At 38.8% G+C, this 18,761-nt stretch overlaps 1 protein-coding gene and 1 pseudogene across 1 annotated transcript; one reads left to right on the top strand and one right to left on the bottom strand.

The window, feature by feature from the left end:
* The first annotated feature begins 1,367 nt into the window (after window positions 1–1,367).
* Window positions 1,368–1,844, top strand: LOC123253608 (annotated as a pseudogene).
* Window positions 1,845–4,274: 2,430 nt separating this feature from the next.
* On the bottom strand, window positions 4,275–5,636 carry LOC123253497 (E3 ubiquitin-protein ligase Hakai-like). Its single transcript, XM_044682683.1, has one exon. It carries the CDS (start codon window positions 5,634–5,636, stop codon window positions 4,275–4,277), a length of 1,362 nt encoding a protein of 453 aa, XP_044538618.1.
* Window positions 5,637–18,761: the final 13,125 nt, after the last annotated feature.

Consider the following 18,761-nt stretch of genomic DNA (forward strand, 5'->3'; position numbering starts at 1 on the left):
GACATTCTATAACAAGGGCAGTAGAGCTGACAACCGGGTGCTTCGAGAAGCTGGAGGGGAAAGGTCATTACTGATGTGGGGCAGGTGGATATCAGGGAAGGAGTCCTAAAGAAGGCAGAATTTGAAATGGACTTTAAAAGATGGATAAGATTTACCAGCCAAACAAAAGGGCCAAATAACTGGACTGAAGATAATGTACCAGGCACAGTAAATGAACAGAGAGAAAAAAGGCATGAAAATGAACCAGTGCTATGCACTGGAATGAATAAAAGCCACCCAGCTAGGTAAGTACTGAAGGAGAAGGCAAAGGAGACAAATGTGAGGTAAGACTGGGACAGAAGGGTGGCACATGGGGACTGTGGAACCTCTTGAATTACAGGCAAAGGAGCATGAACCATAAGCAAAAGAGAGCTGCTGAAAATTCATGAGCATGATCAGATCTGTACCAACTGAAATAATTTCTTCCAGTCTTCAAACTTGAATCAAACACCTATACTAACCTATACATAGAACATGAAAATATCAGATATCTTGTCCAGCTCCTATATTTTCTAGATGAAGAGCCCAGAAAGAGGAAGCAGTTTATATATAATAAATGCTTTAATAAATGCTCACTGTACTAACCTGAAGTATGTTGCCCAAGGTCACACAGCTAGTAAGTAGGAGAAATGGGACTAGAGTCCAGATCTTGCCAGACCAGGGCTCTTCCTACTACACTGAATTAGTGTATTGGGAGATTCCCATGTATTCCAAATGACAGCTCTAGCCCCCATTGCCAAGGGAACCCACATAGAAAGGGTGATGGGAAATGGTCAAACGACTTTGTTTAGGAATCAGACTTCCAACTTGGCAAATTTTTTTAAAAGGAGACTCCACCTTTTGTCCATCAGGGACATGGGAGAATACAAGGGGATCTAGTGGCCTGGAACTCTCCAGTCTAATTTTTCCCACAACACCATTCCCTAAGACCAACGTCCTAAATTAAAGGACTTGGAAGGTGCTCCCAAGTCAGAATAAATCATAAAAACAAACAAGTCAATCCTTTCAGGCCTGCTGTCTCTTGTTCACAGAACAAACAGTATTCCTACCACTGCTTCAAGCAGCCCTGGAGCTGGGGCATCCATAGAACACTGGGGCTCAAACTGCCTTGAAGAAGTGAAAAAAAATCCTGCAGTCCCCAAGGCCTTCCCAGGGAAGGAAAACAAAAATTCCTATTAGCAAATGATAGGGAATGAGGACAAAAGAAAGCATCTAAATGATGGAATATGTCAGAAAAAAGCACAGCGCTAAGACTGGGAAATGGCTGTCAAGACCTCCAAAGCAAGGGCTCAAAGTGATCATTAAAAACAACCTCATCCTCCACCCAGATGGCACTGAAGGCAAAAAAGAAAGTGGTCTGTCCCCCCCTCCCCGCCCCACTCCAAGATAGAAGCCAAGTCCAAGACATTGAAGGACAAGAAGGTAGTGTTGAAGGGTGTTCATAGGCACAAAAAAATCTGAATATCCCCTTGCCTTCTGGCAATCCAAGATATTAAGTTTTCAAAGGCAGCCCAAATACCCTCAGAAAAATGCCCTACGAAAAACAAACTTGATCATTATGACATTATTAGGTTTTTCTTGACCACTGAGTCTGCTATGAAAAAGACTGAGGACAACACCACCCTAGTCTTAATTGTGAATAGCAAGACCAGCAAGCATCAGATCAAGCAGGAAGTAAAAAAGTTATATGGCATTGATGTGATCAAAATCAACACACTGATCCAGCTTGATGGAGAGAAAGCCTACATCAATTTATTCCAGACTATAATGCTTCAGATGTTGCTGATAAAATTGGAATTGTCTAAACTGCATCTAGCTACCTTACTCCACCTACAATAAAAAGTTTTCCAGTTAAAAAAAAGGCAACTGAATCAGCAAGGAGCCTTGAATCAAGTGCTGGGCTCAGCAAAGGTTTTTTCTTATTAGTAAAATATTCAAAAAGATTTTTAGTCCATATAGCACAGTTTTATTTATCTCTGAATCTGACTCAGTGCTAAGCCCTAAGCAGTGCAGAGTAGGCACTTAATAAATGCCCTTGGGTGAATAAATGCTTAATTTTTATTCCTAACCCTGGGGAAACCCCTCAAAATGTGATATAATTAAACCAGAGCTAAAAGTCAATGAAGTCTTAGGCAGAGTCATAACTTTCTTACCTCTTTCCATTCCCATATTGTTTGAGATACCCTGACATTCATAGGAGACAAAAATCCAAAGAAAGCCCATTTCCTAAAACTCATAGCTTTCAATGACTTTGCACAGATATTCAAAGTTTAGGTAAGAAGCAAGAAGACCTAGAGGCCCTAATGCAAGGGGGCAGGGTTAATGTCACTGGCTTGACATGATGGGAGACAAAATGCATGACTAGAATAAAACTCTGCAGGAATATACCTCATTCAAAAGAAACAAAACAGAAGAAAGGGTAGTTGAACAGGATAACACTTTATTGAGAAAACATATTCATGTAAGGAAATGCAGGAACCAGGGGGGAAGCACGGTGGAAAGCAATTGGTTGACATTCAGCAGAGGAATACACAGAATTTTTTTGTCTATTAACAATTAAAAAGAATTTATTACAATATGTTAATAGGGGAACATGACACATAGGAAAGCAGAGGCCATGTGAAGCCCTTAACCATGGACAGGACAGTATATAGATGGCCCTTTGCCTTCTTAGTCCTATACATTATCCCTGTCTTAAGGCAGTTTTAAATCATGGGAGATTTTTTGGGGCAACTGCTCTGACATACTGGTAATTCATATTGGTGACACTTTTAGTCCACTAAAATACTTCAACTGTATTTACTCCTGTACTGCTCATGTCTCCTGCATTTCTTACCAATCAGGCTAATTTTTGAACCCAAATGAAAATGTTATTTCTATCACTGTAATAACCTATCTTATATTTATGTTTCTAGATTCTAATTCTCCTCAGCTTTCTAAGAAAAACACGGTATCTACAAACTCTATCTTTTATATGTGTCATTGTTTAAATTATTAAAAATAATAAAAAAAAATCCCAAGAACAGATTCCTGGGTTGCTCTACTAAAGATTTCTTTTCAAATGAACAGTGAACCATTACTCTTTGGACTGGGTTACTCAGTTCTCTTTTTTACAAACTTAATGAAATTTCATCATTTTACAAGAAAAATTAAACTAAATACTGAATTAACAAAAGCAATACAATTAACAAAACACAATGTTTAATTTCCCCTATGGAAAAATAATATAACAAAATGATCAACTCTGGGGCAATTTACCACAATAGGAATAGTCCTAAGGTCAAGGCTTAAAAGCATTTTAAAGTATAAGACCCCCAGAGTATTTCCCAGTCACCTCTGTAAGAGTGTTTCTCCTCTCTCAAAATATATCTAAATAATAAAGTTTCTCCTACACCAACTCCCACTGAATCTTCAGTTCAGTCCCAGTCTGACCCCCATTTTATATACAGTTCAGTCTCACCTTTGAACCCCTATTTATCTTCAGTTCATTTCTACCCCAATACCCATTTTATAATACAGTTCAGTTTCACCCTTAAACACCACCAGTATCTTCAGTTCAGTTCTACCCTCACCCACATTTTACATATAGTTCAGTCTCACCCTTGAACCCCTATTTATCTTCAGTTCATTTCTACCCCAATACCCATTTTATAATACAGTTCAGTTTCACCCTTAAACACCAACTGTATCTTTAGTTCAGTTCTACCCTCACCCACATTTTACATATAGTTCAGTCTCAACCTTGAACCCCTATTTATCTTCAATTCATTCCCATTTCAATCCCCATTTTTACACAGTTCAGTTTTCACACATGAACACCCATTGTATCTCCAGTTCGGTACTATCCCAACCCCCATTTTATATACAGTTCAGTTTTACTCTTGAACCCCTATTGTATTTTCAGGGCATTCCCAAACCAACCCCCATTTTATACAATTCCATTTTGCTCCAAACCCCCCACTGTAATTTCAGTTCTTTCCCACTTCAACCCTAATTTTTTATATATACAATTCCGTTTCACCCTTGAAGCCGGTAGGTAACTTCACTCACCCCCAAACCTATTTTATATACAGTTCAGATTCTTTGAACCTCCCCCACATTTTACATATAGTTCAGTCCCACCTTAAACCCCATTTTATATGCAGTTCCATCTGGTGTCACTCTCGAACTCCTTTTTTATGTTCAGTTCAGTCTCAGGTTCTAACTTCTAGGATACCTTCACAGTCCAGTCACTGTTAATAGAGTCTATTTCTCATCCGATCAGGATAAGACGGTCCTGAAAACGCACCTCGAAATGGACCCTGCATTGATGGAAATTGAGGTCGTCCTCTTGATGCAGCCCATACACCAGGATTCATTTTTCCTGGCTGTGTGATTGAAGGATTTAGAGGTCTTTGATATTCAGGAAACTGCAGCCAAGGGTTAGGATTATACTGGTACGGTCTGCGGACTTTTACAGGAAGGCCACCCCGTAATGTGGAAGGAAATCTTGGCAGAGGATGATTCATACGTGGTACCATCTGGGCAATGATATGTTGAAAGGGTTGGTTAACTGGTGGCAGAACAGAGGTCACTGATGGAGGAGGAACTTGGCTATAACGGACATAAGGAGTACCCGGAGCCTGGAAAGAATACCGCATTGAATGGCTTAATGCTCCTGGTGGCGGCGGCGGCGGGGGCGGTGGTGGCGGCGGCAGAGGAGGAGGAGGAGGAGGAAAAGGTGGTGGTAATGGTGGTGGTACATAAAATTGTTGTGGAGGTATAGTATGATGAGGGTGAGAAAATAGTTGACCCTGAAATTGAGGATGATGGCGATCAAGTGCTGAGACTGGAGGCGGTTGTGGGCCTAAATTTAAATCATCCCGAATAGGAACGGTTATTAAATTGCTGCATTTTCTTTTTAGATTTTCCTGCCTGCCCCAAGGAGATGTGGTAACCATTGGAAGCACTGGGTAATCCACAGGAGGAGCTCGAATATCCTCCTGTGGTTGATTATAATGCTCACGGGGCACATACTGCAAAGGAAGTAATGGCGTGGTGGTGTGCTGCTCTGGAGGAATGTGGCTTATATAACGCTTCTCTAAAGGCATCGTAAAACGATCATGAACTTGAGCGGATGTTGAGGGAACAGGAGCGCGGCCATTTTCAGTCACAGGAGTAACCAGTTTTACCACGCCCATATGACGGTGGTTGATGTGAGCCTGTAAGTCCCTTTGAGATAAGTAGGTTCTCTTGCACCCCTGAACAGTGTCACACATGAAGATAGAACCTGGCAAACATTGTTCGATTCGATGCACAGCACTATTACAGCCCGGGCACACTCTAGCTCCCTTTTCTTTAGGCAAAATAGCACAGTCATAGCAAAAAGCATGCTTGCAGGGTATCAAGCGCCCATATAGTTTAACGGGGAGTTCACATTTGTCACACAAAGGGCCTGTAGTATCATCCTTTACACCGAAAATATTTCCCGCAAAGTCCCCAAAAAATTGTTCAGGCAATTTGGGCTGATTTTTCAACGGTTCCCCCCTTCTACGGTCATATCTTTCTTCGTTAGAACTAGACCAGTCTTTAACACCAGCAGCTACTTTGGAAAGCATTCTGTTCGTAGCCCTTGGAGTCCCAGGGGCAGGTTTACCTTTTTTTCGTCTGTTAGGAGATTGGCTTTAGAGGGATTCGTCCTCCAAAGTCAAGGCCGCCAAATGACCAAGTACCACTACGGCCTCCTTCCGCGCGAACCATGCGGCACCTCTCTCAGCTAGAAAGAAGTGCACTCTGGGAGCAGAAGGCAACGCCTAAAATACCGCTGACACTCAGTGCGCCTGCTCCATGACCGCAACGGAGTGCCGTCAACGGAAATGATTCAAGGGAGGCTTTTGCAAGGGGAAACTGAGAATGCGGGTCAGCAGAGCGCCCCCTAGGTAAAGGAAGACCCTAGAACCAGAATCATCCTCTATGGTGGGAAAGAGCAGATTCAGGCCAATGAGTTTTGGAATCCACCTAGTTCACCTTTCCCCATCTCAGTAGCGAAATGTATGGGAGAGCTAAAGTCAAATGTTTTTGCTTCAGTCCGTCGCCTCATCAGTAAAATGAGGGGGCTTATCTTCCAGCTCAGGATCCCTGATACAGCAGTCTCCCTAATAGTTTTGCCCTGAGCTTGATGACTTAGCAGCGATCACAATTTTGGATTCTGCATGTCTGCTAATCATCCCTTTTTGGTCCTGGATTCAAATCAGGCACTTCTGCCTATGTGACCCTGGGCAAGTCACTTAACCTCCATTGCCTAGTCCTTACCACCCTTCTTTCTTGGACTGGATACTTAATATTGATTCTAAGACTGAAGGTAAGGGCTTAAAAAACAATTACATATTAGAATTTTACCAGGAATCAATGTCAGGCCCACTTATCAATTACATTTGTCAAACCCTATAATCTTCAATTTTTGAAAATCAGAACATTTAGCCTTCTCTAATTCTGCAGCACCTTTCCTATTTTCTAGGCTTTTTCACAGGAAAGTAATTTTTTTGGGCCTCATCAAGGGCAACCTGGTACTTTCTTAACATCTTCCTACTAATCTTAGGGTTCAACTCCCCACTAGCTATTTCTTTTGTTCTAAATTTTGCAAAAATCAGATTTAAAGCTTGAAGGGTTCTTTGAGGTTAAATCTAATCCCCTCATCTGAAGTTGTTGAAGAAACTGAAGCTTAAAGAAATAAAATCACTTGCCTGAGATCGCACTGGCAGGATTTGAAACCAGGACCTATAATTCCAAATCTAGTTCTCTTTACTGTATCATGATGCCTGCTTCTCTCCCAAGATCATTCTCCTTAGCAAAGGAAAATTTATCTTCTTACTGTTATCAATTGCCATTGTCCCTGAAACCCCAAAGCAGTGGTTCCTTTTTCTTCTTTTATTTTGCTCTTTCCCCCAAATATAGCTCAAAAATCCCTTTGTGTTGTCCTTAGTTTCCTATGAATTTCTAACTCCCGACTCTATCATATATGTCCCTTGCTGGGCTTTCAAATTCATTCTCCATTATTTGCATCTTGTGTACATAGCTATTTTAAAAGAGAAATAAGATTCACTTGCACCTACATTGGTCTCTTTTCACAACTCCCGTTTTTATTCATCAGAATTTTTTCTCTTTGTAACCTCAGAATTTCATTCTTGAGTTTCCTTTCCCTCCTAGGCTGACTTTCCCTGTACAATTTTCATCCATAAGTCAGTTGGTGGTACAGTGGATAAAGCCTAGAGTTGGCTAAGAGTAAGAAACATCTGATTTCAAATCCGGTCTGGGTCACTTAACTAGCTGTGCAAGTCACTTAACTTCTGTCTCAGTTTCCTCAACTGTAAAATGGGAATATAGCACCTATCTCACAGGGCTATTGTGAAAGTCAAATGAGATAAATTATAAAAAGCACTTAGCATAGTGTCCTGACACCTAGTAGGAACTATATAAATGCTTACGTCCTTTTCTTTCCTTCCCTTCTCATGGAATCCTACCTATCTTTTCTCTAAACCCTATAAACCATTTGCCAAAAATAAAGAGTGTATGACAAGATTGTGCTTAGCATTTTTTCTCCTCTGTCACAAATCCTGGGTACTTCTCTCCATTGTTCCTATCATCTCTTCTTCAGCCAACAGTCCTTATTTGGTAAGAATAACGTTCAAATAAGTTCCTTAACCTTTTCACAAATAAAATGATCACTAAGTCAAAGCAATAAATTATTAGGTACTTTGATTCTGATAGAGACAGTTCTAGTCCCAGATATAATCATTGTGCTTTCTCACTAGAAAATCATACATCTATGCACCAGACTTGAGATCTATTCCCCAAACTTCTAAGATACTTCTTCTTCCTGTCTAAGTAATTCCTTCTGTTTCTGCCTTTAATTGATCTTTACCTTTGTACTCTCTATATTGTTTCCCCCAAATGGTTCCTAGGATTCCTTCACAAATATATCTTCTCAATATACAAGGTTACTCTGTCCTACTACCTAACCCCAACTACATCTCAGTGATACCTATTGGGTAATACTTTTCCCCAATATGAAAATCTCTAATTCATGCTTGACTTTGAGTGAAGATCAAAGCATATATTTTCACCTTATTTTTCTTGCTTTTTTGGCAAAATAGCTAATATGGAAATATGTTTTGTATGACTTCACATGTAGAACTGATATAGTTTCTTGCCTTGTCAATGGGTGGAGGAGAGTTAGAATTGGAGGGAGAGGAAATTTGGAGCTCAAAATGTTTAAAAACAAATGTTAAACTAGGTATAAACCAATATCTCACACTCTAAACCAAAATAAGGTCAAAATGGGTATATGATTTAGACATAAAGGGTGATACCATAAGTAAATTGGGGAACACAGAATGATACTGTCAGATCTGTGGAGAAGGGAAGAATTTATGAACAAAAAAGAGATAGAGAACTTTATAAGGTGATAAATGAATACATTTTACTATATTAAATTTAAAAGGTTTTGTACAAACAAAACCAGTGTAACCAGGATTAGAAGGGAAACAACAGACTGGGGAAAATTTTTATAACAAATTTCTCTGATGGTCTCATTTCTCAAACCTGTAGAGACCTAAGTCAAATTTATAAGAATATAAGCCATTCCCCAAGTGATATATAGTCAAAGGATGCAAACAAACAGTTTTCAGATGAAGAAATCAAAGCTATAAATAGAGGGAAAACATTCTAAATCACTCTTGATTACAGAAATGCAAATCAAAACAATTCTGATTTATCACCTCACACCTTTGAGATTGGCCAATATGACAATAAAGGAAAGTGATAAATGTTGGAGGAGATGTGGCAAAATTAGGACACTAATGCATTGTTAGTGGAGTTGTGAACTGATACAATCATTCTGGAGGGCAATTTGGAACTGTGCCCAAAGGGCTATAAAATTGTGCATAATCTTTTATCCAGTAATAACACTACTAGGTCTGTATCCAAAAGAGATAAAAAGACAGGGGAAAGGACCTATGTATACAATAATATTTATGGCTGCTCTTTGTGTGATGACAAAGAATTGGAAACTAAAGGGGTGTCTCTCAATTGGGAAATGGCAGAACAAATTGTGGTATATGCCACTTATAGAATACTATTGTGCTATAAAAATTAATGAACAGAATGATTTTGGAAAGAGCTGGAAATACCTACATGAACTAAGGCAGATTGAAATAAGCAGAATCAGTACAACATTGTACACAGTAATAGCAGTATTGTGGAAGGATCAATTGTAAAAGACTTAGCTGCTCTCAGTAATACAATGATCCAGAACAATTCTGAAGGACTTATGGCTAAGATTGCTATCCACCACCAGAGAAAGAAGTATTGGTGTCAGAATGCAGATCAAAGCATACAATTTTTTGCTTAAGTTTGTTTGGGGTTTGGGTTTTATATGAGTGTTCTTTTACAAAAATGAACACTATGGAAATATGTTGGTTTTTTTTGAATGACAATTCATATATAACCCAAAGCAAATTGCTTATCATCTCTGAGAAGGGGGACAGAAGGGAAGGAGGTGAAAAATTTGGATCATATAACTTTGGAAAATTTATGTGGAAAATTGTTGTTATACATAACTGGTAAAATAAAATACCTTTACAAAAAATACATGGAAAAGCCTAAATGAAATTATGAAGAGTGAAATGAGCAGAACCAAGAGAAAATTAAATATAGCAACCAAAAGATCATTTGAAGAATAACTGTGAATATCCGCCTTCAGAGAAAAGAATTGATAAACAGAAAAATGCATGACATGGTCTTATATATACATACATTTCTCTATATATTTGTCAAACTATGCCTTCTCAAGTTTAGGATTGAGTGGGAGAGAGAGACTTGGGAACTTTAATGTTCTAAACAAATAAATTAAAAAAGAAAAAGAAAAATGGATGTTAAAATAAACCTGAGAGGCAGAACCAAGATGGCAGTAACGTAGCAAGAGATAAAACCAAGATGGCAGTGTAGTAGCAAGAGATAAATCCTAAAGCTGCTCTGAATAGCCTTCCAAACTGATCTTTAAAAAATGTCTCAAAAGGACAAAAGTGAAAGCAGGACGAACAAAGGGGCTCTCCCACTGAATACCTGTGAAAGGTAGGCAGAGAAATGGGATTTCCATATTATAAAGGGGCAATACTGTACAACGTAAAGTGCAAGCCCACCACTTCTCCCACCTACTGAGCTAGACACAGAGCCAGGACCTAGGCAACCTCTGAATACTAGGAGTCTGGCTACACTAAAGAAAAAACACCATAGACCTACCCCTGGAGACTCCAGGCCCTGGCATTGAGATTTGAAGCTTAATAGCACTGGACTCACTCAGCAGCAAAGACAGCCTCAGGGGAAAACACTATGAAGAGGTCTACACCACCAAAAAAAACCCAAAACACCTCAGACCTACCCCTGGAAATCCCAGGCCCTGGAGGAGAGAGTCAGAGCTCTATAGTACTGGGCTCACTCTCTGGGCCTCAGACAGGGAAGTGAAGATAACCCCAAGGCAAAGCCCTGTGAGACAGAAACTAAGATAGAAATTACAAGCACCTTGCAGGGTTCCCAGTCCTAAAGTGGGAAAATGAGTAAACAGTAGCAAAAAAGTTCTTGACCCTGGAACACTTCTACAGAGAAAAAGAATAAAAAACAGAAGTATAAGGAGAGGGTGAGAAACAAGCAAACACATGCAAACTCTCCAAAAAAAGGAAACTGGTCATGGGCTCTGGGGGAACTCAAAAAGGAGTTCAAGAACCAAGTAAAACAGTTAGAAGAAAAATGGGAAGAAAAGTGGACAAAAATGAAAGTAATGCAAAAAGAAAATGATAGCTTAAAAGGAAAAACTGGCTAAATGGAAAGAGAAACACAGAAATCAAATGAAGTAATAAACAGAATAAAAACCAGAACCTTGAACAACAGACAAAGATGTCAAGTGATGAAAAGAGTGCCATGAAAAGTAGAATAGACCAAATCAAAAAGGAGAATCAAGAGATCGTGGATGAAAATTAGTCTTTAAAATCTATATAATTGGGCAAGTAGAAGCGAATGATTTCACAAGACATCAAGAAATAATAAAAACAAAATCAAAAGAATGAAAAATAGAAGGAAACTTGAAATTTCTTGTTGAAAAAACAACTGACCTGGAAAATAGATCCAGGAGGACAATTTGAGAATTATTGGACTACCCGAAAAGCCATAACCCAAAAAAACCCTCTAGATATCATATTACAAGAAATTATCCAAAAAAACTGCCCTGTTATTCTTGAACAAGAGGGCAAAATAGACTTTGAAAGAATCCACAGATCATCCACTACATTAAATTCCCAAATGACAACTCCCAGGAATATTATAGCCAAGTTCAAGAGCTTTCAGGCCAAGGAGAAAATACTGCAAGTGGCCAGAAAGAAAAAATTCAGGTATCGTGGAGCCCCAGTCAGGATTGCATAGGATCTGGCAGCCTCCACACTGAAGGACCACAAGGCTTGGAATATATTCTAGAAGGCAAGAGAACTGGGTCTACAATCAAGAATCACCTACCCATAAAAATTGACTATATACTTCCAGGGGAAAGTATGGACATTTTAATAAAATAGAAGATTTCCAAGAATTCCTGAAGAAAATACCAGAATTGAACAGAAAATGTGATGTCCAAATACAAAATTCAAGAGAACCATAAAAAGATAAATAAGAAAGAGAAAAATTTAAGGTCTTCAATAAGGTAAAATTGATTATACTCCTATATGGAAAAATGATATCTGTAACTCTTAAAAATTGTTTTCATTATCATAGTTGATAGAATAAATATACATAGGCAGAGGGTGTGGTATTAAGCTGTTTAGGATGATATGTAAAAAAATTAGGCGGGGGAAAAGAGGACTGTAATAAGAGGAACACAAAGAAAAAGTAAAATAGAGTAAATTATACTACATAAAGAGGTGCATGGTTGGGGGGAGAATAATATTAAAATAAATAAAGCCTAACTATTTAAAAATATTTAGTACATTTTGAATCATGCTTTGTATATTTGTATATAAATCTGAAGTTAGAGGTTCTATTACCTTTTTTGTTTTGTCTCCTATGTATTTCTATGTGTGGTTACTTTTTGTGTTATCTATCTGGATAGATACATGTAGACAGTTTTCTTTCTCTCCCTTCCCTTTCAATTTAAATACCTATTGATGAGATTTGCAAGACTATATATGCAAACATTTTTTCCATCCCTTGTTAGTTCCATTCTATCCCTGCTTCAAGGCCCAACATTCTTGTATTCTAAGCCATGGTCAGGAAAACCAAATCATATCCTCAGATATTATCTTCTTAACCAGCTGACCACTCCCCAAATCTTTCTCTCTTTTTTGAATACCTTATGTGCAATTGGCAACAGTGATGTCCCCACCTACGAAATCCAATTTTTTGCCCAAGAAATTGAGTTACCAGGGACCCTAAAAGAGTATCAGGGTAGGATGGAAACTCAGAGAACATACAGTCCAACTTCTTAATTTTATTATGCTCAGAGAAATAAACTGATCTCCCTAGATTATAGAAGTACTAAGTGGAACAACTTAAATTTGAACCCATTCTCTAGATTCTATAATAACTACCATGAATACTGCTATTAATGAGAGCAAATATTTATAACCTTTAAAGTTTAATGCAGCACTTCACATACTCAGGACAACCCCAATGAAGTGGCTGCTACTGAATTTATTATATTTTACAGATAAATAAACTGAGAACTTGTCAATGGTCAAACAGCTATTGTCAGAGACAAGATATGAGCCCAAGTCCTCCTGACTACCATATCCCATCTGCCTCAAGCTATGCTTAGCCTCTTCCTAACTTAACACATAACTACTGAGTGTTTGGTATGTGCATGACACTAACTTAGACCGTGGAGGTCTTTGAAAGGGTTATGCCATTGCTATTGATTCAAGGGACTCACATTGGAGGAGAAGAGAGAAACTAGGTACTCAAATTAAGATTTGAAAACACAATGAGGGAGATACAAAGGAATCTACTAGTTTAGAGGAAAGAAAGATCAGTTTCTACTGTGGAAAACAGAAGTGGCACTTAAATTTTTTTTATTATTTAAGTATTTTTCCATGGTTACATGTTTCATGTTCTTTCCCTCCCCTTTTTCCCTTCTCCTCCTCCCAGAGCTGACAAGCAATTTCACTGGGTTGTACATGTATTATAACTCAATATCTATTTCCATATCATTTTCGTAATAATCTTTTGAAAACCAAAACCCCACATCCAATACCCATATAAACAAGGGAAAAATCAAATGTTTTCCGTTTGCATTTCTGCTTCCACAGTTCTTTCTCTTGAAGTGAATAGCATTTTTTCTCATAAATCCCTTGGGATTGTCCTGGATTATTGCATTGCTATCAATAAAACTCAGTTACATATGATTGTCCCACAATGTTTTGGTCTCTATGTACAATGTTCTCTGGGTTCTGCTCATTTCACTCCACATCAATTTGTGGAGGTCTTTCCAGCTGATCTGGAAATCAATTACTTTATCATTTCTTATTGCACAGTAGTATTCCATCATCATCATATACCACAATTTGTTCAGCAATTCCCCAATCAAGGAACACCCCCTCATTTTCCAATTTTTTGCCACCACAAAAAGCACAGCAATGAATATTTTGTACAAACATTTTTCATTATTATCTCTTTGGGGTACAAACCTAGTAGCAGTATTGCTGGATCAAAGGGTATGCATTCGTTTAAAGCCCTTTGGGCATAATTCCAAATTGTCTTCCAGAATGGCTGGATCAATTCACAACTCCACCAGCAATGTATTTAGTGTCCCAATTTTGCCACATCCCCTCCAACATTTATTATTTTCCTTTACTTTCATATAGGCCAATCTGCTAGGTGGAAGATGGTACCTCAGAATTGTGTTGATTTGCATTTCTCTAATTAGGAGGGATTTAGAACACTTTTTTCATGTGATTATTGATAGTTTTGATTTCTTCATCTGAAAACTGCCTATTCATATCCTTTGACAGTTAGGGAATGGCTTGATTTCTTGTTCTTTTGATTTAGTTCTTTATATATTTGGGAAATTAGACCTTTCTCAAAGAAGTTTGTTATAAAATTTCCCCCCCACTTTGTTGTTTCCCTTCTAATTTTGGTTGCATTGGTTTTGTTTGTACAAAACTTTTTAAATTTAATATAATCAAAATTATTCATTTTACATTTTGTTATGTTCTCTATCTCTTGCTTGGTCCTAAATTCCTTCCTTTCCCTTAGATCAGTGGTTCCCAAACTTTTTTGGCCTACCACCCACTTTACAGAAAAAATATTACTTAGCCCCATGTAAATTATTTTTTTTAATTTTAATAGCAATTAATAAGAAAGATAAATGCACCTGTGGCCATCACTGCTCCCCTGGATCGCTGCAGCACCCACCAGGGGGAGGTAGTGCCTACTTTGGAAATCACTGCCATAGATTTTACAGGTATACAATTCTATGTTCACCTAATTATGATTTCACTCTTTATATTTAAATCATTTACTTATTTTGAATTTATCTTGGTATAAGGTGTAAGATGTTGATCTAAACCAAGTGTTGCCATACTGTTTTCCAACTTTTCCAGCAGTTTTTATCAAACAGTGAGTCCTTGTTCCAAAAGCTGAGATCTTTGGGTTTATCGAACACTAGCTTACTGAGGTCATTTACCTCTAGTCTATTCCACTGATCCATCCTTTTATCCTTAGTCAGTATCATATTATTTTGATGACCACTGCTTTGTAGTACAGTTTAAGATCTGGTACTGTTAGGCCCCCATCCTTCACATTTTTTTCATTAGTTCCCTTGATATTCTTGATCTTTTGTTCTTCCAGATTTTTTTTTTTATTCCTGTTGACTCCATTTTTAGGAGCATAGGGCCGCAACCATCTCACACCATTGGACTCTGTTCTGGGCAACTTCCCCCAGCTGGGCCCATGTCATTCCAACTGTTTTTGTTTCATTTTCGGCAGATCTTCGCCAGGTCTGTTTTGGTCTTCCGACTTTCCTCCTCTCTGTAGGGTTCCAGCTCAATGCTTGTCTGGCTACATTGTCTGCCGGTTTTCGTAGCGTATGTCCTATCCATCTCCACTTACGTTTCTTTATGTCCTGACTAATGGGATACTGGATTGTTATTTCCCAGAGACTAGCATTGGAGATCTTTTCAGGCCATCTGATGTTCAAGATGTAGCGTAGACATCTATTAACAAAGACTTGGAGTTTGTTGGTGTTGACTTTCGTCACTCTCCAGCTTTCTGATCCATATAGGAGGACGGCCTTTACGTTGGTGTTGAAGATTCGGAGCTTAGTGACGACGGACAGTGCTTTGGAGATCCAGACAGACCGTAAGGTGTTAAATGCCTGTCTGGCTTTGTTGATTCGGTTTCTGATGTCCTCATCTGCTCCGCTGTCCTTACTGACTATGCTACCCAAAGAGGTGAAGTGGTCTGTCTCCTTGATGTTTTCTCCCTGTAGTTGGATTGGCAGGTCCTGTGTGCTGTTGACTGTGATCACCTCAGTCTTCTTCTTGTTGATCTTCAGACCAGTCTTCTCCGCTTCTTCAGAGAGTCGTGCAAGTTTGGCTTGCGCATCCTGCTGCTTGTGAGAAAGGAGACAGATGTCATCCACGAAGTCAAGGTCCTCAAGCTGTTTGGTATGAGTCCATTGAATGCCCGTATTGTTGTCCTTGGTAATTCTTCTCATGATCCAATCTATAACCATCAAGAAGATAAGGGGCGAGAGCATGCAACCTTGTTTCACTCCGGTCTTCACTGTGAAGGGAGCCATCAGTTTCCCATTATGGATGACCTGGCAGGTAGAGTCTTTGTATAGTCGCTGAATAATGTTGATGAGCTTCAGGGGAATCCCATAGTGCTGCATCAATCTCCAGATGGTGTTCCTGTCCACGCTGTCAAATGCCTTCTCAAAATCCACGAAAGTCATATAGAGGGGGGACTGCCACTCGATGGACTGTTCGATGATGATTCTTAGGGTGATGATGTGGTCGGTGCACGATCTGTGCTGACGAAACCCTGCTTGTTCTATTCTCAGCTTCTTGTCCAAGGCCTCCTTCAGTCTTTCTAAGATTACTCTGGTCAGGATTTTGCTGGGAGAGGATAGAAGCATGATTCCTTGCCAGTTGCTGCATTGGGATAGGTCACCTTTCTTGGGTAGCTTCACTAGGTAGCCTAGTTTCCAGTGATTTTTGTTGGAAATATATATATATGCTGATGATTTATGTAGGTTTATTTTGTATCCTGCAACTTTGCTAAAATTATTAATTATTTTGACTAGCTTTTTAGTTGATTTTCTAGGATTCTCTAAGTATAACATCTGCAAAGAGTGATAGTTTAGTTTCCTCATTGCCTATTTTAATCCCTTTAATTTCTTTTTCTTCTCTAATTGCTACTGCTAGTATTTCTAATACAATGTTAAATAATAGAGGTGATAATGGGCATCCTTGCTTCACTCCTGAACTTACTGGGAAGGCCTCTAACTTGTCCCCATTGCACATGATAGGAAGTGGTATTTTAAGTAGTTCTAAAAGAAATAACAGCTAAGTAGTATGAGCTGGTTGGGAGGAAAGTAGTCATTGGAAGTGGAAGGAACAATCAATATTTACTAGGTGCCCAACCATGTACCAAAGGAAGGTAGAGCAAATGGTACCAACATAGCAGAAGAGATGTTGTCCCTGTCAAAGAAAGTACTACTTATTTGGAATAGTACTACTTATTTGGGGAAAATATGACAAATAAGATAGGTATGGAGTTTCATAGAGGAATGGTACCAAGGAACTTCCAAGGGGCCAACTTTGAGCTATTCTCTCCTGAATGATCTATTGTATTTTGGGATCTTAGAGATCTTAGAGAGAACTGAGAGCACTCTATATATTCCAATGTCAGCAGTTTGCTCCCCATTCCATGTCCTACCATCGCAGTCTTCTCAGTCACTGAATTCCGCAAACACAGGATGACAAAAAAAGCCTATTATTTTGGTAGGCTAGCAAAGCCACTTATTTGCACTCGAAATTCCCAATGTTGATTACTTTTCTTAGATAACAAGCATCCATTGACTTCCATTATGCCTAAGGCTGCCTAGTGAAGTAGGTCCTAATAAACTGGAAAAGCTTCAAGTACAGGCCCTCCAATAGATTGTGTCAGTTGACCAAGGGCCAGTTTAAGTAAAGGTCACCACCTCAAGAGCAATCACTAAGAAATTAATTTTTTTGACCCCAGCAACTCATGGAGAGTTACTTGATAAGACACAGAATGACTAAATTGATCGAGAGATATCTCACAAAAAAGGTAATTTATTTTTCTTAAATTTTATAAGACACATGACAAAATTTTATAAGACATATGCCATTGTGTTAATCACTTTTGATTCACACAGAAAATAAATCTAACAAAGTCCTTGGAGCTTACTGAGCAAGGGAGTGCTATGATCAGAGGTAAGGCAGTTGTTTGGAGGACAGATTGTAAAAATAACAAAATCTGGCAATTGACTGGCTGGTAAAAAAAAGATATTAATGAAACTGTAAAGGTGACCAGAAAGATTGTGGTATCTGCAACAGAAACAGGGGAGTTCAGAATTAGGGTGTCTTTGGGAAAAAGATGTTGAGTTCTATTTTGGACATGTTGAGTTTGAGATACTTAGGAGACATCCACTCTGAAATGTCCAATAGACAGCTGGTGATGTGGTACTGGTGCTCAGGAGGGAGACCAGGAATAAATATAGAGATCTGGGAATCATCTGTATAGAGATTATAATTGAATCTATGAGAGCTGATGAAATCATGAGATGAGAAAGTCCAGAGAGATAAGAGAAGAGGACCCACAAAAAAGCCTTAGGGGACACCTAGCAAGGAGACTAAGAAGGAGTAGTCAGGCAGGCAGGAGAAGCAAGAGAGAGGAAAAATCCCAAAAACCCAGAGAGGAGAGAATGTTCAAGAGGAGAGGGTAATCAACAGCATCCAAGGCTGCAAGAGAGGTCAAAAAGGATGAGGAATGAGTTCATTAAGAGCTTGGCTATTAAGAAATCACTGCTAACTTTGGAGAGATTAATTTCCATTAAGTATTGAGGATCAGAAGCAGGGTTTCAAGGAGTAGAGAAGTGATTGTAAGGACAGATGGCTAGGAGTGTGGCTATAAAAGGTAGGAGACATATAGAATGTTAGCTGCCAGGGATGGAAAGATCTAGTTTTTGAAGATGGGAAGGATCTGGGAATGTCGTAGACAAGAGGGAAAGAGAAACACAGCATGGATACTAAGTATTTATCCAGTTTGACTATATTTAGAGAGCCAGAATTGCATTTGGCATCTGGTTTACTCACCAAAACTGATCTGGAAACTTCAATATCTAAGAGGCAATCATAATATGTGTTCCCAACTTTTATGGTTCCATGAGGTTCATTACTATGTTGGGGAGAATGTACTGGGATAACTGGTGTTAAAGTTATCAGGATCTGGGAAATCAAAGATTTCACTCTCTGATTCCAGAATCCTTTTCTCCCCTCTTAGACCTTCATAAAGGTCCTTGGCTATTTCTCTGGGGTTCCCTCATAGAGGGGGATTTCCACTCTGAGTATAGCATGGATGAGCCCCATTTCAGAGTAGAAGTTCTACTTCTTACAGACCATTTTTACGTGACTCCTTTTTCCACAGAAATAACACATTAATGATTGATTTGTGGATTC

This window comes from Gracilinanus agilis, chromosome X, assembly GCF_016433145.1.
Source record: "Gracilinanus agilis isolate LMUSP501 chromosome X, AgileGrace, whole genome shotgun sequence".
Lineage (NCBI taxonomy): Eukaryota > Metazoa > Chordata > Mammalia > Didelphimorphia > Didelphidae > Gracilinanus > Gracilinanus agilis.